The sequence below is a fragment of the Aythya ferina genome (genome assembly GCF_964211825.1).
Source record: "Aythya ferina genome assembly, chromosome: 1".
Classification (NCBI taxonomy): domain Eukaryota; kingdom Metazoa; phylum Chordata; class Aves; order Anseriformes; family Anatidae; genus Aythya; species Aythya ferina.
This window is the reverse complement of record NC_140296.1, coordinates 18,689,628-18,711,170: the sequence shown is the minus strand read 5'-3', so window position 1 is coordinate 18,711,170 and position 21,543 is coordinate 18,689,628. Positions and strand designations below refer to the sequence as shown.

General features: G+C 34.1%; 1 protein-coding gene across 5 annotated transcripts in view; it reads left to right on the top strand.

The window, feature by feature from the left end:
* The window catches only part of PSPC1 (paraspeckle component 1), a 63,763-nt gene that overhangs the window by 16,506 nt on the left and 25,714 nt on the right, over positions 1 to 21,543 (top strand). Inside the window, exons 7-8 of one of the 5 annotated variants that reach the window (XM_084524963.1) lie at positions 15,861 to 15,918; positions 19,980 to 20,149. The exons of 2 other annotated variants lie outside the window; for them this stretch is intronic. In XM_084524963.1, the coding sequence (XP_084381089.1) occupies positions 15,861 to 15,918; positions 19,980 to 20,149 (228 nt within the window). Of the gene's footprint in view, positions 1 to 3,789; positions 8,587 to 15,860; positions 15,919 to 19,979; positions 20,150 to 21,543 lie in introns of those variants that run through there. 2 more of the 5 variants (XR_014694688.1, XM_084524964.1) reach the window with 2 other exon arrangements.

The following is a 21,543-nucleotide window of genomic DNA, read 5'->3' as shown; positions in this document are numbered from 1 at the left end:
CTCAAACTCTTTTGGCATAACTTCCATAACGTATTAGAATCTTCTGCCAACCATGTATTTAGAAAGAAAATGATAACTTGCTAATGCTTGTTTTTATCTCTTAAAAGCTTTGAAAAGTAAGCTTCCTTCACTTATATCCTATCCCTTTTTACTGTTCAGTATGAAAGGAGGACACATGGTAAGTGCAATGGCAAACAGATGTGGAACTTGTCATATAAGGCTGCTGTATTAGGCTTTCCTGTTTAAAGTTTCTTTCTGTATCTTTTTTCTAATTTGTTAAACTTTTATTTTCAGTATTACCTCTTTTGAAAAATGTCTTGTGGTCAGCTAAGCCAGTTACTTGGTTTAGTTAGTTGATTCAAAGAAAAGAGTTTTTTTTTTTTTTTTTTTTTTAAGTGTTTTCAGTTGCTAAAGCATTCTTTATCATGTTGTATATTAAAAAATACACTATTACTGTATAGTGAACAGCCTAGTGATGCCCAGGCAATTTATCAAGCTAGTTGAGTGATCACTAGTAGGTAAGTTACTTAAAAACTCTTCCATATTGTTTAGGGTTTTCCACCCCGCTTTCTAAAGTTTTGTTAGTTGAAATCTGCTGCTAAAGCTCTCTCTATATCCATTCTAATTCCATGATAGCTTAGTCAGGAAACTTTTCCTGCAGTATTTTGTCAAATTTTATTTTGCATATGTATTTCTTGCTAAAAGAGGAGCTTGCTGATAGAGATTAGAAACGATATTTTATTTTTCAGCAGCAGAAATATATTTTAAATTAAAACACAGTACTTGTAAATGCTGTTATTATGGTTAGCAAATCATGAATGGCTTATGGAGATATTGTTAATTCTGAACCAGAGCCTTTTCACTAAATAATTCCAGTACCAGGAATTATTTTTAGTTGATGCCACTGATTTAGAGTGAAAAGGGAATGATCTATTTTAGTGTATTGAAATAGTTTTCAAGTCTTTACAAAAAGAGAACAAAATATGTAGAAGTTATAGTCTTAGAGTTTTTATGTAGCTCATATTTATTTCCCTGGTAATACTGCAAAATATTGTAAAGGTGGGTATTTTATGTGATGAAACAGTAGCTAGACTACTGCCTGACAGCTTACAGCTGTTCCTACTGATGGTTTGAAGAGAGTGGTGAGATTTTTTTTTTCTTTCCTCTTTGCTCCCACCCCCACAAGGAAACTTCCCCCTTTTCAAGTGTAACTTGCGTAGGTAAGAAACTGTTGCAGGGTTATCAGTTTTAACTTCTAAAAGCTTACTGCTCTTTTGTGTAAGACTTCGTATATGCATAATTCATTTTTTACTCATCTAGTTTTTGCAAACTCTAGAAGATTGGTTTGCTTTCCTTTTATTTTCTTCGAAGCTTCACTGCTCAGGTATGTAGCAAGTACGAGCATAAAGTGGCAGATGCTGAAGCAGTGGAGGTTGTTTCAACAGCAAAGACGAGTGGAGAAACAAAAGCTGCAAGGTCATGGAAAACATAGAGATAAAAAAACACATCTTAAAACGGCATTCAAGTTCGTAGCTTCAGCCATGCAAGAAACTTGATTGATGTAGTTCGATGCATTTGATGTATTTAGTCTAAGAATTTTGTCCTCCTTCGCAGGAGTTCACAAATGAAGCTTCCCTTTTATTTATTTTTTCCAACTACTTTGAGCCTACAGTGATACATCTTAGGGATGCCCCATACAAGTATTAGATACTTTTGAGAGGAGAAGAGATTAGATTTCCTTAGTCTTCCATAATACAGCAATAAGTTTTTGTTCCTGGGGACTCCTTAATGAATCAAACTGTGTTTTTTCCATCTTCTGATTCCGTTATGCTCCAAAGTCCCAGTTATATAGGAAATCTGAATTCCCACTGTATGCAGAATTCTTTCTTTGTTAAAAACAAAACAAAGGCAGATTTCCAGTAATAAATTCACTGATAACAATTTCCACACGTCTTTTCAATTTTGATCTGTTCCCTACTAATAAATTTATTTTGTCTTGACAGTCTAGTGTACTTGGTGAAACTAAGGGTGGTGAAATTTTGTCAGGTTATGTAATTATAATCTGTTTCTAAACGAACTGCTATAGAATTAAGCTGTATTATAAAAAGAAAAAAAAACTCTTTTATAAAGTTTGTTTGGGAGAGCTGAATTGCCTCTTTTGCAATCCAGCATACATACACTTGTGGAAAAAGAAAGCAGTTCATTTGGCACCTTAAAAATATTATAAGGTGAAAGAAACTAGCTTGGAGAAAGGCAAATCCTTAGAACTAAGAAAAAAAGCTGACAAGTGATTCCTGCTTTCTTGGCAGTGATTTTACTTCAGTGATCAAGTTTCTTCCTGTGCACAAGGCAGCATAGGCCATTCAGCAAGCAGTTTATAAAAATACAGCTTGTGTTTTTGTGGGTGGTCTTGGTTTTGGCAGTAACACTTTTTTTTTTTTTTTTTTTTTTTTTTCCCAGGCTTGCAATGATACGTATTCTTAGATAGATAACACAATTTTGCATTCCTTCTGCCCCTTGGTGTTTTAGATACATATTTTGTTGCCTTAGGTAGGAATTACAATTCACACATTCTGAAAAATTATTTCCAGCCTTTAATTATAATGTTGGTATGGAAACTATTTAACTGTGATATCTGCTTTTAGTACAAAAAGACATTGCATAAAAAATCAATGCAGAACTTCAGTCATCTTAATGTAGTATACTATGTGCTTATGTACATATACCAAAGCTGTTTGTGGAATAAGTTATTTTTTGATTTTAACTGGCATTTATTTTATGACCGTTTTAGGATGGTTCATAATTGACTTTCTAGATCGATTTGTATGAAGGATACCACTAAGGTAGTTTTCCAGCAATGGAGCAAAAAATCATTGCAGTGTTCCATTTCATTTGTAACTTTATATTTCAGTAAGTGTGAACTATGAGTATTTTGGGTAATGTTGTAACCTTAACTGTGCTGAGTTGTGTTACAGATTTTTAGGAAACTAAAGTTTTTATCTTCTACTCAGTTGCAGTCAGCTTACCATGCTTGCACAAATCGCTTTAGAACATACTAATGATTACTCCAAGTGAACTTGCAAACAAAGCAAGTGACCATTCTTAATTTTTGCTCTTTAATGTGCTGTCAAATGTGCATAAATCTCCAGTGCAAATTCAGGTGTTGTGGTACTATTCCTTGTAAGCATTCCCAGTTTTGTTCTCTTCTGCAGTAATTGATACGGACTTTTTTCTGATTTATAGATTCTGTTTTTGTTTATAAACTTTCTTCCAGTAAGACCGATGGATCAAGAAACTTAAAATATCTTCAGAAAAACGTCTTTTTTATACAACAGCAAAATTCTCATCAGTCTTAGTTTGTCATGAGGCCTTAGAGCAGATGCTTTTTTTTTTTTTTTTGATGATTCATTAATGGAAGGACTCCAGTTGTGTTCACACATGCTTATTTGTACAATACTCCATTTGTTTACTTAGTTTCTCCCTATGTCATGGTTTTTACAGATGAATATGGAAAAGATCTTTTAAAAAGCAAATTTAATAAGACTATAATCCATGTATTTAATGTAGTTTCTGAAAACTGTCACAGCTCACAAGTTTAAAAAAAACTACCTAACAAAGTTTCCTAAATACTGCATTGTTCTTCAGTTTTCTGACATATCAGAATGAGGCTTTGGTAAATATTTTTTTTAAAGTCATGCATTAACATAATTGTTTTGTTGATAACTGTACATATTTTGAAGAAACTAAAATTAATATTTGCCTTAATCATTTTCATTTTCTTTTCCTCAGCTACTGGATTTAAGTTTAACTCGGAGCTTGTACATGTATTTATACAGACTAAGAAGAGATTAACTATCACTTTCAATTGTCTACTCAGTACCTATTTTGGACTCATCCACCTGTGTGAATCCTGAGATTCTACTTTGTGGCATTGGGACTTGCAGCCAAAATAAGTTCCTGTGCATAGAAAAGTTGGTCTTTATGCAAAGGGTCTGTATTAAAGGAAGAGCAAAACACCAAAGGAGTGAGAAGTGAGTCTGTAGAAATAGTGTATTTTGATGTGAGGAAACCTATTAATGCATCTGATTGCTGAGTCTGAGGAGAGATCATGTATAAGAGATGATTTTTCTCTCTCAAGGTGCAGTGCCTTCTGAGTAGCTTTTTTCTGTCTTAGTGTGAGCAGAAAGCCTCTGATCGGCTTAGCCTCTAAGGCTTTGGTTCAGTAGCTGGCAGAGCAGCAGACTGTAACAATGGTAATTCAGTAAACTGAGACCTGGAAAAGTGCTCACCTTGGTGAGGTTGCCTGTCTTTTGATATCAGGCTGAATGCCTTTTTTTTTGTTTTAAAACATGTACAGTTTCTCTAATGAACCCTTGACAAGTTTCATTTCTAAAGTATAGGCATTGAGTAGGTTTACCTCATTACCTAATGCTTGTTTTGGATTACTAAATTTTCCATGAGGAATATGGAATCTAAGTAATATTTCTGTCTTCAATCAAAGTTCAAAGTTTTATCAAAGTTTTTCTTAAAGTTCCACTTCAGTTTTCCATAGATCTGTTGTAATAATGTTAGATGAGTTAGCATTTTTTATTTATTTTTTTTTAAGTAGCGGTGTTTTTTGGAAAACAAGAGACAAGCACATTTTCAACTAACAGTTACCATCTTGGTTAATGGAAACTAACTTTTCATGGTTTTAAAAGGGTGTTGATGAAATTTTCTTTAAGTGATAAACCTTAAATAATTTTTTCCAAACACAGTTTCCTGCAACAGGTAATGAAGGACTCTCTAACTTAGCTGTAGTGTTGTGTAAGATGAAAGAGCATTTGTATTAGCTGTGTTTTGTACATGACAAGAAGCACATTGCCTTTTCTAGTGGTGCTGAAGGCGGTTCTGGTGATGGCTACGCCTGTGACAAGTTAGCTTGTGTCTCTTCTGTGATGAAGAAACCTACGTTCTGAATTATTAAACATCAATTTGAGAACTCATATATTGCTTAGGCAAGAACCAGCCATTTTTGTTTGTCCCCATTATAATGGCATTCCCATTGTTTCTTACATGATTTTGAACTCTAGGTCTGTAGTACGTATTAACAAAACTTTTGATGAAAGCAGACTCCGTAGCTCAAGGGTTACTGTATATGGAACTAGAAGGCAATATTTTTCATAATCCATTTTGATTTGTTCAAGTGAATAGTTTCTTAAACTTTTGATTAAAATACTAGAATTGTCAGGTACCAAGTATTTAGATTTATTCAATCAGAACCTTCTTTATTCAGATGATTAGACTACCTCATCTTCCTCTAGTTTCACAGTAAAGGCTTCCAGGTAATAAAAAGAGAAAAAAAAAAAAAAAAAAAAGCTCACTGGGAAGCTGTAGAGGGATATGGAGCCTGGTTTCATGCCAGGAAGTTTCACTGATGCTTTTTTGTTTGTGTTTAATATACCTTAAGTGCTGTATATGTGAATTGGCCAGAACTTTGGTGATAAAATCTTCAATATTTAACTATCCTGAATGTAAGGAACATTGATAATACATACAAAAGATGTGCATGTGTTTTTTAGAAGTTTGTCCTACAGGATCTTTTTCTAGTGATGAGAATATGCTTTTGTCTTGGTTTAAAACCTTGCCATTCTACTTTTGTTTTGTAATTATTTGCATATCCTAGTCACCTGGTAACTCAGATCAGTTACTGAATAGCATCTACAATTGGACTTTGATTTAATCACAATTTAGTTGGTGAGGAAAAACACGTTAATACGTAAGTCCAGAAAAGAATAATAGTTAGAAAAATCTATGGCTATAACTAGTACTGCTTTGGAAGTGTTTTAAGGTGATTTTCCAATGTTGTATTTCAAATTCAAATTAAAAAATAGTTGTTTTTACATTGAACACATACTTCATGATACAAGTATGTTCTTGGCAGGTTAATTTTTCTTCTAAGTAATCTTTGGCTTCATCTTATAATTCATCTTGCAATTAGGAAGAATTGCCATTTTGGGACATTCCAGTATTCATTCTGATAATTTGGCTGGTTTTGTTTTATGTGCAACAAAAACTCGATATATGGGAAAAGTAAAATATAGCATTGGCTTAGAACACCCAACTTTTGGTTAAATGCTTGTGGATTTTTGCATGATGGTACAGTTAGCCCAGACTTTGTTACTGGTTAGACAGCCCTCCAACTCCACACCTGCCAGGGTGAGTTGTGGAGTACTTGTTAAATGTAACTGGTTCTGTAAAAGTAAGTGATCTTTCATGTTTCCATGGATGTATCGTAGTCTGTTTTGATACTTACCTACTCACATGCAATTTCTTTAGCTAAAAAAGAGAGTAACTCAAAGACAAGCTGCACCATAGAATTCTTTAATAAGGCTCTGGAACCGTTAATATTTTGTGAAGTGATTACATGTAACAATTGTAAACTGGGAGGTACTGGTGGATATTGCTTACAGAAGGTAAGTAAATAGTTAAGTGCCTTTAAAAATAATAATAGTAAATTGTTGATGTTGAAATGTATTTCATGTTTTCATTTCATTACTATTCAAAAAATGAATGTAATAGAAAAAGGAAACATTTTAAGATATTAGTTCAGTGGAACTGAAGTGGTTCTTAGCTCCCATGAAACCAAAGTAATCAACAGAGTTGTAATGAGGAAGTTGATATCAGGTGTAATATATAGATTTAGATAGATGTCTTCCTTTTTTTCATGGGGGTGGGGAAGGATTTCCAAACCTGCTGAAGCAGTTACCTTCTCTTAGCACCTCTGTTTTGTGAAAAGTATTTCTGAACTTTACCTTTAAATGCTGAGAAGCAGAATTTTACCTTCCTTGTGAGTGTTAGTTAGATCAAGGGCAGAATACCTCTATTCCTGCTTGTTCTCAAATAGTTTACAGATCTAAAAAGAAATCTCTTTGCCGTTATGCCTTCAGCACTTCATCTGTGTAGCCACAGACAGTGAAGGGATTTGGTAAGCATTCCCCTAACTGAACAGATAAGGCGATGGTGATTGATTAGAGCATGTAATTAAACTCTTTAGATTTTCTTCCTAGCTATTCTTGTTTACATGCAATTTGTTTGGTGCCAGATTTTGCCATCTGTATACATTTTTTTAGTTGCTGAATAACACTTTCCACAGGTTGTGAGAAAATGAGGAACTACAGTCAACTTGCCTTTTTATTTTGTGATGCTGTTTAGACAGTATTTTATTGTATAACAAATGGAAGTGGGTGTGGGCAGATCTGGGAAATAATGATATATCAATGCAATGTTTTAAATACAGTATTAAAATGCAGAGAAGCAGCAAGTAACTACAAGACAAGCAGATAAGACATCTCAATTTGGAACGAAGCTGTAGAATCAGAATACGTTCTGTTGTACATCTTTGCTAGTTTTGGACTATTTCCTGGTTTTGGTAACAAGTTCAGTTTATCACTTGAAATTTTTGGCCTGTAATAAAGCTTTCTGGAAATATGAGTTTCGTGTGAAGCAAAGTTGCAGAACTTATGTTTATAAAATATAAATATGTAAATACTTCCTTCAGATATTTTATAATATATCTTATAAAACAATCATATTTAAAATATGATTATTTTATCATATAAGATATCTTATATGATAAAATACCTAAAGGAAAAACAGCACAAGCTTTTTAATGAACATTGTTGCTTTATTTATATTACATTTATTGGTGCTTTTATTCAAATTATTGAAACTTTGATTGGTAAAAGATTGCAGTTCTCAAGTTTAGTGTGTAAGATCACAAGATAAAGACATTAAAAAAAGGTATAGGAACGTAGACAACTTCTGTAATCGTGATTTATGACCAGTTTTTAATATCAAAGATGTGTGAATATCTCAGCATCCAAATCAGTGCCTGAATTATCTGAATTATCAGCTGTCTTCATGACAAACTCCAATAAATGTCTTAGGAAAAAAAAGTCTCTTAAAAATCTTCTGAGCCTTTTCTGGTTCAGAAGCTAAGTATTCTTTTTCTTGCTCTGAGATGGAAAAACAACTATTCATTTTTTTTTACCTCATTTTTTTTCTGCTTCATTTGCCTTATTTCACATAGTTCAGGGCAGTGGTTATTTTCTGCTTCTCATGACATAGGAGTGAGAAAACTTCTCCTTTGTGTAACAGTTGCAAGTATTTTTGTCTCTTTCGTAATCTGGTTTTTAACTTTCTCCCCCAAACTTAAATTTTGAAAAAAATCACTTTCTGACAGTAATTTATCTAATAATTTACTGACAATGACTCTTTACTGCAGACATGTTTCAGTCTAAGATGTTATCCATTTTCAGTTGACTTTTCTGAAACAACTTCAGCTCCTGGGTTGCCTTCTTGCATCAATATTTCTTTATAAGCTATCTGAGTTTTCCTTTCTGTAATTGTGTAGTAGTAGCTGAAAAACTTTTCCAGTCTGGAACAGACCCAGTGTGCCATATGGAGGTTGTTGAATAGCAGGAGTGCTGGGGGAGTTCTTGGTGTTGAGGGGGAAAAAAAAAATCCCCTTTTTATGGTGGTGTTTTCATCCATGTTTTTGATACATTTATGTATTTGCTTTATAATATAGTTATTTGAATTTTACTTTTGATTGTATAAGTGTATATACTCATGTTCTGTAAGCTATCACAAGTTTGCTTTCTTAGAGATGGGATTAACTAGAAAATTTTGGATTTAAAAAGAATCAAATGAGAGAAAGGGACACCTGAAATGTAAGTAAAATCTAGTAGATAAAGTATTGTCTCTTCTGCATTATAAATTAAAGAATATGTTTTCTGCCGCATCTTATAAATAGCAGGTGTATTTGGAAAGTATGAAAAATTTCCTTGGCTGAGGAAAAAAGTCTTACAAGTCATGTTGAAACTAGTCTTACATTTTCTTGCAGCAGTATCTGAGATCTGATAGAATGTAATGGTTGTGCATTCTTGAATATTTTCAACACTTAGCAGATTGCACTCATAACTTTGAAGCTGCTATAGGTGACAGTCTTTGAGCGTTAACGTGTACAGTGAGATTTTCATTATAGTGTCTAGTAAAACATTACTATATTTTTCCAGTCTCCTCAGTGCTTACATATTTGAGGGACTTTTCAGCTAGTTTGTGGACCAGCTAAACCTGTTTTAAATTAGCTAGTGGCTGTGTCCTTTTTATTAAATAGTGGTTTATTTCAGGGGTTTATTTATTAAATGTGATTATTAAATGGGTAATTTGTCCCATAAATGTCATAATGTGGGTAACATTAGTGACATTAAACTCTCTTCTAATGTAGGCCTGACTTTAACATCACGTAAAGATTGATGATTGAAGGAAGTGGACTTCAGATTTAGTTTTGAGCCCAGCTGTAGGGGGGTGGCTTAAAAAACAAAGAAACTGGGAGGATCAAAGTGACTTAACACCGTAAGTCCTGACCAAAATAAATAAACTGCGTGGTTTGGAGAGTAGGAGCTAACAAAGGAAGGTCTTGTTACCTAGACAAAGGAAGACCTTAAACTGTCTTTCATCATCTTCTTGTAAAGATCAGATGTTAAAATAAAGGTGGATTTACAAGAACGTGTAACATTTTATTTTAAAACATTTTTTTCTGAATCTGAACCATAGAGGCATGTGTGCTTGAACAATTCTTCCCATTTCTGTCTTCAGTTTTTCAGCCAGCGCTAATGTATATGTTACAGAGGTAATGAGGTTCCGTGATAAACTACTGTCCTATCCACTTCAATCCCATATAAAATGTTCTAGTATACGTTACAAGGTATGTTAAGGCTGGCAATTTTCATATTATGCTGTTAGCCTTTCTGCATATTTTGTAACATAATTTCAAGAGCATTCATTATATACCTAATATTTAACTAGGAAGTAATTTAAAAAGTTGTTAGAAATAAAACATTTGAACACTTTTTTAAAGAAAAGCTTCATCTTAAAAAGCAGTAAATATTTTTAGCTTACTTCAAGTGCTTTTGTTGTTTCTGTGGGATTTAAATGCTGAGAGATGCCCTCAGATACTCAGTGTTGTGTGAGAGATGTAGAAGGGAAGCAAGGGAAGGTCATGCAGAAGTTGAAAACCTCTCGTTTGTTCCCAAAAGAGAAAAGAGAGAAAGATGTAGAGCATGGAACTTTTTTCCTGTGTGAATACTTAGTAGAGAATCGATCAGATTGTAAAAATGCTGGTTTAAATGACTTATTCCTATCCTTTTGCTGTTCATTAGTTCTTAAAGAAATTCCCCTGTTTTAATAACACTTCACAATATTACTGAAATAATGGAAGTACTTAAAAATGCACTGAATTAACCATGTATCTTTTTTTCCATAAGGGGAACTGTAATTTTTTGCTCAACAGCCAAATACTCATTTTTGCTATCATTAGGAATGTTTTTCCAACTTGCAGCTTTTACTGGAATAACATGTTTGCATTTATTTCATGCAGAGCACGTTACTGTTTTTACTGATTCTTGCAGTACATGTTCTTTAATAGTTTAACCTAATGAGTCATCTCCATTAACTCTATTTATGACTTGACTTGCCAAGGAGGAAATTGGTTTTAATCACCTGCTCTAGCACTGTTGCTTTGTTTTTCACAAAGACCAAGTCCTGTTGACAATTGTTAAACGTGATGAAAATTCTTTTCATTAGATTCTGTATTTAAAAATTACTTTTTGTGGTGTTTTTTTTTTTTTGATGTAGCTTCATGTATACTGTATGCTTTGCAGCTGCATAGACTTTTCTTGTTATCTAGTTTAATGTATTTACATGTATAATTCTGTGTAATGGAAGGGAGCTTTTTTATTATTATTATTACTATTATTTTCAATTGCCTGGGTGGGAGCTGTTTGTAGAAATGCCAAGTTGTTCAGGCTCCATGCAATCACCCAGTACAGCTCTCATCTCAGAGGAAGGACTAGCTCTGGATTTAGGCCACGTTGCTGAGGAACACACAAAAGTCTTGCATTTTGAAATAAGATCGTTTTTCATGTGATAGAATAAAGTGCAATATTTTGTGATATTATAAATTCCAGTATCTTGTGCATAAGTCTTAATTGATGGATAAACCTCAGAGGGAAAGGTTATAGGGGTTGGATGTGGGAGAAAGCTTTTCTTTCTTTAATTCCTCATTGGCAATATTACTTCCAGTGAGCTGAACATTGGAATCACTGGCTTGAAGTGGCAAAACATTCTGAGGAATGGGTGAATAGTGTATAGTCAAAAAGTGTTCCATATGCTCTTATTTTTGAGTGCCTATCCAGTGCTGTTAATCACTTAAATAATTTGTGTTTAAAATATGTCTTTGTATAAATTATGATTTTGTGTAAGGGTTAAGGAAAATTATTCCAAAATTACTTGTGCTTCCTGGTGAAGACTTTGGAAATCATTTTTGGAAATGAAAGTTTTTCTTAAACTAGAAAGAATTTAATGAAAGAAGAAACTATAAAAGAAAATTATTTATAGGAAGGTACAGAAATGTCTTACCTGGTTTGTCAGATAAAGTTTGTTAGGGAGATGAATTCAGTTTCCACTTCAGTGAGAACAGACAGCAACATTGGTGTGGATTATATTTTGCTGTGTGCACTCGGAACTTGGATAACTGTGTATTAGGTTGCCGATTATAATATGCAAACCTAAGTTGATGTGGTAAGTGTTCTTTTTTTTGATAAGGCATTGTTTTGATGCTGTGCCTTACTGTTACTTTGGTTACCATTCCTTAGCCCCTAGCTGAAAGGTGAGTGCATACCTCTACCCAAATTTGGAAGTGTTTGGCCACTTCTTAATATTTATGTTGATACCTTGCTTTTTGCTATTTTGTAATATTCAACCATACGGACATACATTTTTGACAATTTGTTACCATGAGTATTGCTTCATTTGGAGAAAAAAAGTCTAATTTCTTTAGTCTGGCATAATTGAAAGTCATGTTTCCAGAAAAACAGAAGTAACAGTTTATCAGTTAAGTTTAATATGTATATTATTTTTTATAACTACTAGTGGTTTTATTTTCAGTGTGGGAAAGGAATTGTATTTGGTACATTCTACTGTATCTCATCATAGGTGTCTTTCCAAAACTGTTAGTTTTGTGTTCTTATAGTCTATTTAAGGCTATACTAATATCTTTTAAAAAACTGAAGCATCATCTTGGCAATTTTCTATATGCTTCTGACTGCTGCTGTCAGTGGTTATTGGGGTGCAGGAACATTGCACGTGATAAACATTAAGTGCTCAAGAAAATCTTGTTTATAATACCTAGGAAAAAAAATCAAATTTTATACTATATTGAATGCACAATGTGTAGGTAATTTGAAAAAGGTATTCAGTATTTTTGTTTGGGTCTAGTTAATGTTTAAAGGAGTTGGAAACAAGGAAATACAAATTTTAATGCTTGCATCTGAAGTAATTGGAAAGTATGGTGCTCTAGTTGCCATCATTTTTACTAAAAGCCAATTATTCAGATGAATGGGACCCTTTTGAGGTTTGTTTACATTAGTTGTGTAATATGAGAATCATGCAACAGGCTTGGAAAACTTTGTTTTGAGTTAAAGAAAAGGTAAAAGGGTTTATAAAGGATACTATAAAGAATTGTAATTTGAAAACAGGGTATTACTCATTGTTTTAAAGGCTATTTGTAAAGATTGCTGTACCTCACTACACATCTGTTGTAGAACTGTTGCCCTCGTAACTGTATGTCACCCATTTTTCTTGTTCTCTTCCAGTTTAAGTTGTTTTCCCAGGTACCTGCTGACTTCAGAGGTTAACTGCTTCCCTATGGATTTCTCTAGTAAAAAATTAACTCTCCTTTCTCTTGCTGCTCAATTTTAACTCCCTGTAATGGGTGGTTGGGGGTTGGCTTCAGGAGAGGGGCTGAAGCAGGCTGCTACTAAACAAGACGAGTAGTCGTGGGGAGGAAAAGAAGCCCTACGAAGAAAATTCTGTTCTAAAACTCTGTTCTCATTGTAACATTCAACAATATCAGCCAGCAGTGGTTCAGCTACTCTGTCAAAACCACCTGTTGGCATTTCTTTCTCTGGTAGTTTAGGCAAATACCAGAGAGCAGCTGACCAGGCTTACCTGCACTCCTTCATACTCACATGTTAAAAAAACTGTTAGGTCACATTTTGTGTGGGATAGGGCTGTATTTTCTGTTACAGGGATTCCTTCAAATAAAAGCTTTAGTAAATGTAAAAGTACATGTTTTAACAGTTAGCATGTAAGTATTTAATCACATTCTTGATATGTTCTGTCAGTTACTGTATTTTCTCTAACAGGAGATTTATCTTAAATGTGCTAATTCTGTGATAACTATGTAATAACTTCCCCATGCTGAAAACGTACAAAAATGCTGTGAATTGTGAACATAAAACAACAGAAATAATACTTATTGTAGGCATGTTGATAGGTAGCAGAGACCATAAGGCATGTTCATAGAAACATATTTGTCTATAGTCTACCATTGAAATATTTTTATATGGTAAAACACCAAAGTTAAAACTACAAAACACCAAAGTTAAAGCTACAAATGGCAAGTAATAACTTTGTGGGTTTTGTTACAAAGGTCACACGAGAGTAACAACAAAACGTGGGTGTCAATTCCACCCTTCTTGCTTTTTTATTTTACTGCTAACTGAAGACCTTCAGAATTTCAAGCTAAGAAAAAAGTGGTTTATTGTGTGGAGGAATCTTAGTATATATTATAGCTTGCTCGTGCTTTTATTCTTTGCAAAGAAAACTAGTTAAATTTTAGCAAGTAGTAGAGTTTTCTAGCTCTGTACTTAAAAAAAAAAAAAAAAAAAAATCCTTTAAGTGGCTTTGTACTTGGCCCTGCCTTGTATGGCATGTTTCACTTTAGGGGGGAAAAAAAAAAAAGCACACAAACAAACAAAAAACCCCTGAATCTTCTAGTGGCATCAGTCCTGACTTTGCATTGCAAGAATTGGAAGCCCCCCCAAAGTAGGTTATGTGCAATAATTCAAAATCCAGTGCATTACTCATAGCTAAATAATATTTCTCAGCTTTTTGTGTTTTATCTGAAATCTGTTTTCACCCACATTTATGGCCATGCACATGTGCATGCACAATCCAACTGATATAAACTGGTAGCTATGGTGTCTTTCTGCCATGCTGGTTGAGTGATTGACATTAGGGATGAAATCCCACTTTTTCCTTTTGCCTCTTGATGTCAGGGCTGAGGTGTAGTAACAGACTAATATCACATACGACCCTGTTGATTCTGCAGCTGCCTATGTGACTGATCCTAGTCCAACAGACATTAAGTGAAATCATCTATGTGACTGATCCTAGTAGGATCAAGTGAAATCAGATGATTTCACTTCATGTCGGTTGACGTTGGAGTGAAGGATCTGACAAAGTCATTGCATGTTCTTTTATAAATGAAATCTACCATAGGTTCTAGTGTCAGAAGTCCTGATTAAAGTGTTCAACAACTGCCTTTTGTAGCTGGACCTTGAATTCAACTCATGTCTTTTAGTTACAAGACCTTATGTTTCTTCATTTTCATCTCCACGCTAAAGCATAATCCTTCCAAAAATCTTAAGTACATTTCCTAGGTTAATACAAGTTCCCAGAGACAAAGTCACTGACTCAAGATCCTTTTGTCATACATCTTATGATAATTTCCTATACCAGCATATTTTTGCAAAACTATTGACTCTGTGCTTTCAAATGTTGGATATTGTTGCTTTAGATGTGCAGTTACAGAGGACCTTCAATTTTTGACATCGCAAAACACGTTTCAACTAAAACAAGTTTTGTGAAATTGATTTTTTTAAACAAACAACAATAACAAAAATATGAATGCAGTTTGACATGACTAATATTCAGTGCAAAAATTCAGTTGGGATAACAGAACTGTTTCCAAAATGTGTCTGAACTTGTAAATCGCAAGTGGAAAAATTTTCAGAATCAGGTAAATTTATTTTGTATACGCTTGTTCTTAATGTGTGTATATTCATTTGATGATGGAATATACTTTAACATTCTTACAGAAAATTCATTACAACCTCTTTTTGGTGCATCATTGTTTTTCACAAGCTGTGAAATTTCTATTTCATCCTTCTGATATAAACAGTAATACCAAACTTCCTTGGAATTATTTGTGCTGGGTGTGCTTTGTTTTCCCTTAAGTGATAACTTTTGCATATTGTTTCACAGCAGGACATGGCTCATGATAGTAATGTCAGAACTTCTTTGCTGTTGGATAATTGAGCATTGATTAAATCTGGATCAATTTCACATGTTAATTGTCTATTTAGTTTAAATGCATGATATGCTGTAAGTTCTTATGCTAGTTTCAAAAACACGGCCAGTGTCTGTACTGAGACAGCAAAAATGTACCACAATTGAGTCAAGTCAAAATTTTTTGAACAAAGTTGAATTGGCAGATTGAATTTATATACCGTAACACATCAGAGCTTGGTTTGCAGTCAACACCATCAATTTTGAGTCATAAAGACAGATTTGACTGTATTATTAAACCACAGCCTCTAGGCAACAGTGTAGTAAGATGTCTTTATTTATAATATAAATATACTGCTGATTATTGAAGAACATTGAGTGAAGATGGATTGATTTTCAGTTGGTTACATAACTTTAATGAAACTTTAGATTGTATCTGATAAGTGAAACTTGTGATGTTTAACCTTTAGCATTATGCAAAAAAAATGTACTGCATTGTAATATTGAACTTCTACATTTGATATTTATGAAAGTAGGGCAGTATATTTAACTTTATTCCTTGCACAGTTCTGTAATTAACGGGAACTTTAGAAACTTGAGATTTTTTATTTTCATGGAATATATGGGAATGTTTTAAGTTCTAAGAATGATAGGTTGATCATGAAAACTATGTTTACTTTCAGAGAGAACAGGAAATGAGAATGGGTGATATGGGTCCTCGTGGAGCAATAAACATGGGAGGTAGGGATCTGAAGGAAAAGGCTTCTGTAATGTAAAATTTGTTTTTCTTTGGGACTGTACATGTTACTCAAGCACTATTCATTGGTGACAACTACTGGTAAAATCGAGTAAATAATATTAGGAAATAAGAAAAAAATCATACATTTTTATTCTAAACAGTTGTTTTTCTCTGAAAAGTATGTTTTGAAAATTGGTAAGAGAAAGAAAATGATCTTAAAGTTAAGAGAAACCATTAGGCAGGGTAATGCTCTAGAAATTATATGATGCAATACAGTAATGTTCAGTTGTGAAAGTGCTCAGTGTTCTTCTGGAGGGACTACATGATCAGAAAAGTTGGGACTGTAAGTGTAAGCAGTGAAATGATTTACACCTTAAAATAGGTCAGTTCCTGTTGACGTACTTCACAGAAGTTTAGCAAATAAGGTGGTTGGTGTCCTGTTTGCTTACTGCAAGTCTCTATTTGCAAATATTCTCAGTTCATTTTCGTGGTTTAGAGTACTGTCACTGCTAAAAACTTCTACTGTGAAATCTAAAAAAGTATGTTCTTCATCATCAGTATTTGTTCCGTATCTGCAGACTGAAACAATTTGAAATATTACTTAATCAGAATATCTGCTTTTAAACAAGACTGAAATTAAGAATGTTTAAAAAAAGAAACTAATACCTATCAATATGTATCTATAGGAGGCTCCCTGATTTATTATAAAAAAATAATAAATTAGTATTTTGTGTATTTTAAACTTGAAAGTGTATATAAATCTCAGTAAATGCTGCAGCATGACTTTGAGTAATGTAAATTTATAGACTAAAGTACTTTTTCAGTCCCCATTTCCAATACGTTATCCACCACTTGCATTCACTGACTGAGAAACATTCATAGCCACAAAATGGCAATAGGCTGTTTCATTTGCAGAAAATGAAGAGGCTAAAATAATTCTAACAAATTCTTGTAAAGATCAAATTATCTAGAAATAGTAATCTGAAGCATAAATTGCATTTCTTTGATAGATGCATTTTTACGTATTTTTTTTACATATTGTTTCAGCGTATTCTACTTGAAAATTTCAATCTGTTAGGAGGCTTTGTAATTATTGATATTGTGGAAACTGCTAACACCAGTTTTCCAGATTCATAGGGTATGCTTTCATTATACAGATTTAAAATATGTATTTATAGTAAAATAAGTATTTATAGCAGTCAGTTCCCAGCCCCTTACTTTTCTTGTCAGGTTTTCATAGAATCACAGAAAGGTTTGGATTGGAAGGGACCTTACAGATCATCTAATTCCATCTCCCCCTGCCATGGGCAGGGACACCTCCCACTAGAAGGAAGTTTTAATGCTTAACTATGATATCCATCATTGTTTTGGTTTGTAGGTTTCTTGCTATGACTTCAGATTTTAAACTTGTTAGAAATAAATGTGTAGCTTCAAAAGGAATTGCTGTAACAGCTAGCAGCTATTTTAAAAAGGGAGAAATAACCCGTACGGAATAGGTAAAGTGTATAGTTTTACAGTAGCTGGATTTTAGGAAAACTCTGCATAGAGACTTTTTTTCCAGACCATTAGCAACCCTACCACCAAAAAACCCCAAACTCAAAACAAATGAATAATTACAAAGCAAAACAAAGCAACCTTCAAATAATGGATGTTTAATCTCTGATCTTAACTTCCTTCCTCACGTAACATTTCTGTTGGACCTGTAACTTAATTTTAACTGGTCTTTCCATGTGCCACTTAAACCTTTTCATAATGTGGGACAGTGGCGAACTGGAGTATCTTTAGTAATGGAAAAACCTACATGATAGTGTTATTAGAAAGCAAGATACCTCTGAGATGGGTTTAACTAGTGTTGGGTTGATCTGTGCAGGACCACTCAGTTTTACATCATCTGCAGCAAACAAGTTCTGAGAGGCTCTGTGAAGCCACAGCACAGCACTTAACTAGATCTGCAGTGCTGGGAGTAGTTAATAAATCTCTCTCTAACCTGCAAAAAATAGCTTTTTGGGAACTATTTCTGCATTGCTGAGGGCTACTGACTGTGACTTATTGCCAGCTGTGCCAAACCTTGGCACATCTGAAGATCAAGGTGCTCTAACAGCCTCTACTGAACTTGTGCAGGACCCTGCTCTCTCCCTGTATTTACACTCCCAGCCTTCCTTCTGACAGAACTTACAGCTTGAAAATGGCTTAATAGTGCAGTGAGGCTTACTGTTATAACACTATTGTGAACTTGATGTCACCCTGGAAGAGGTATGGATATGTTTTTGTGGTATAGAGGGTAAAAACACTGTTGCAGTTGAAGGCTAGTGAACATCACCTACATATGTAGCTGGCTGGCTAAGTTTAATTAGCAGGCTGGTAAGCCATAAAAGGTAATTGAGCATTGACTGTCTCTAGTCATTTTTCACTACCAGCACTGAGTACTGCCAACATGACAGTCATATTAGGGCACTTCTAGCCTTTGAACATAGACGTTTCTCCTTATTTTAGCAATTTAGATTCCTTTTCCTTCCATGTGAGGTCCTTGAATGGTTGATGCTGAAAAATAGTTTTATTGGCTATTCAGCTATAATTTCGTCTTGTATTACAGCACAATCTTTTACTTGCTAAATGAACTGTTCACATTTGTGGGTAGTTAACAATCTGGGTTGAATATGCTGGTATTTTGGCTCCATGCTGTAGGGAGAGGTCTTGATGTATTTAGGACTAAGCTCAGGCAAGTACTGCTTTTTAAAATACTTTTCCCTATTGCTTCTAATAAACTTGTGCAGCACTTTCTGCAGCACTTTCTGATATAAGTGTATGATAGAGTCTAAGTTTATGATTTTAGCAGCAGTATCTTGATGTAGTGATCTCAGTGACTGCTGCGATGGGTGCTCAGTGCTGGTAATACAGCTGCGGTTTTGCGTAAGTGCAGATAATCCTGGTACTGTGTTTGTGCTCAGTGACCAGCTTACAGTGGTGGACATGTATATACATTACTGAAGAAGTTATGAACAGAGGTGAGAGGCTGATTTTTGAAATAAAATGACAATTTTTTTTTAGTCTGGCAAACACGTCTGATTTCTTGATTTATTTTTTTTTATGTATGCATTATCATGACTTGAAATATACTCTAGATTCCAAAGGCATGGTTTCTTTTATTATCAAATTTCAGATGCGCACTTCTGGTTGAAGAGTGTGCATAACCATTGTGGGGATAAAAGAGTGCATCGCCACCAGTCTTAAAGATTGACATCTCATAGTAGCAGGCATAAATGATTTATATAATCAGACTTTTTCTTACAGCATGAAAAAACGTTTTGAATGCAGTTCACTTAAGTGTGTTAGTGGGTGCTGGCAGTGGTGGTTTCTAGCTCAGTGTTGTGACCAAATGACCTCTCCAGAAGAGCCAAAAAGGTTTTTAAGCTTTTCTGCTCCCTCCTCCAGCGAATCAGAATTTTCAAGGAATTTTATCTGTGACTTTAAATTCCAACAAAACTTCCTTTATTTCTGGTACTTTTACTATAATAACATGCATTTAAATGCAAGATTTCTTTATATCATGTTACAAATATTTCATTATAAAGTTGAGTGCCACCATTGATATCACTTTTATATGGTATTGCAGTGTATTAGTCTAGCATCAGCATGTAACATTAATACTGGTAGAACAGTTCTTGTATATTTACTGTTAAAATCCTGAAAGGGCCGAGTTGCCTTACAGCTATTAATTACTGCAAAATCACTTGAGATTTTTTCTAATATGTGGTGTGTATAGTGCATATGTATGTGCTATATGAACAGTTAAATTCCTGCACAGAAACAGTACAGCTATATTTAGCTGCAAAGTTCAGGCTTCTCAACTATGGAAGGCAGATTATGCAATGTGATAACAGGGAGTAATTAATCTGTTTAAAAGCAGATGATTGAGGTAAATGTACAGTCTCAAAGAATATATATCTTTTATATTTCAAGTATTGGAAGTCTTGTACATTTGGCTTTTTAAATATTGTAAATTGTTTGTTTATTCTTGTAAAATTCAGATAGGACAGCTCTAAGTATAGATTGTTTTGCATAGATGCGTTTAGCCCAGCACCTGCTGGTAACCAAGGCCCTCCTCCAATGATGGGTATGAATATGAACAACAGAGGAACTTTACCTGGCCCTGCAATGGGTCCTGGTCCTTCCATGGGACCAGAAGGAGCTGCAAATATGGGAACACCAATGATGCCAGATAATGGAACAGTGGTAACGTATCACAAATTTAATTCCTTTGAATAGATGTCATGTCTCATGGCACATATTCGTTACCAAAGATATTTTCACACTGAATAAGAGCATGCTAAATTGTTTTGAGTCTGTTAAAAGTAATTGATAAGACTTGTCCATGAACAACACGCAGAGAAAACCACTATTTGGTCTTAGAAGACCATTATGAAAATCCCACTTCCAGAAGGGTGACTTCTTTGTTCCATAACCAGACTTTTAGAATTGGGATTAGGTTTTATATTATTCATGGTAAAACTTTTCACATGTAACCTGTCTTGAAAAACTTGCTGATAACTTCTCAAAAGTGTTTTCTTTTTAAGAGGAAACCACATACCGGAGTAATCTGTAAACTTTAACGTTTGCTATTTTTTTGTTTTATGAAACTAAATCATATGTATTAGTTTGATTTTCCATAATCAGATAAAAAATTAAATGTTGGAAGTTATGCATAGTGTGAAGATATCTTTGTGTAAACTAGATTTTTTTTTAAAGTGACTTCAGTGTTTTTGTACTACTTTTCTAATGGTATTGAAAAAACAAGATTGACAGTAAACACTTACAAAATAGGTATGTCAACAGCTGCTAGTCATAACTGTCATGTCAACATGGGAAAATAGTCTTGCCCAGTTGCCAAGGGTACTAGGAATGAATGTAGGGTATACATCTGGAATTTTTTTATCAATAGAGGATATGCTATTGGGCTCCAATTAAAACACTGGCCATTTTTGCTCTGTTCTTACAGCCAGTCATTTTTCCTAGCTGTAATGTCTTTTGTAGAGAAACAATTATAGCATTTTAAACCTGAAATTTATGTATGTTTAAGTATTCTTTTGTAAGCAGATGTTCTGGCAGTGGTGTGATATAAAGGAGTATGAGGTATAAGCAGTGATTCCATTATAGTTTTATTGGAACACTGAGGCACTTTGTAGCTGTAAATTTTATCTATGCCTTCTCAATAGCATCAGTCTCTGAGCTATTCTATAAAGAAATTTTGACAAAATTCTTTGTTCCTTAAAGGAAAATACAATTTTGATTAAGTGCTAAATGCAGAATGAGTCCGGTCTTCACCAGTGCAAGACGACGACCTTATTTCATGTCATAGTGACCAGCTCATTTTATTGTGTGACTTCTCACAAGGATGGGGATGTGTCCGCTCAAAACTGGTGTTACTGACTGGTCACCTCTGGAACATACTTTTGTGATTTTATAGACACTGAAAAAAGAGGTGTGTGTGTGTAGGGGGGAAAGCATGCTGTCTTGATATCATGATATCAATCTCAAATTGTTTTTCTACAAAAAGTCATTCCAGTTATGGAAATGTAGAGAACGGAATCTACTGACACTTCAAAATGTGCTTTTTAAAAACAAAAATT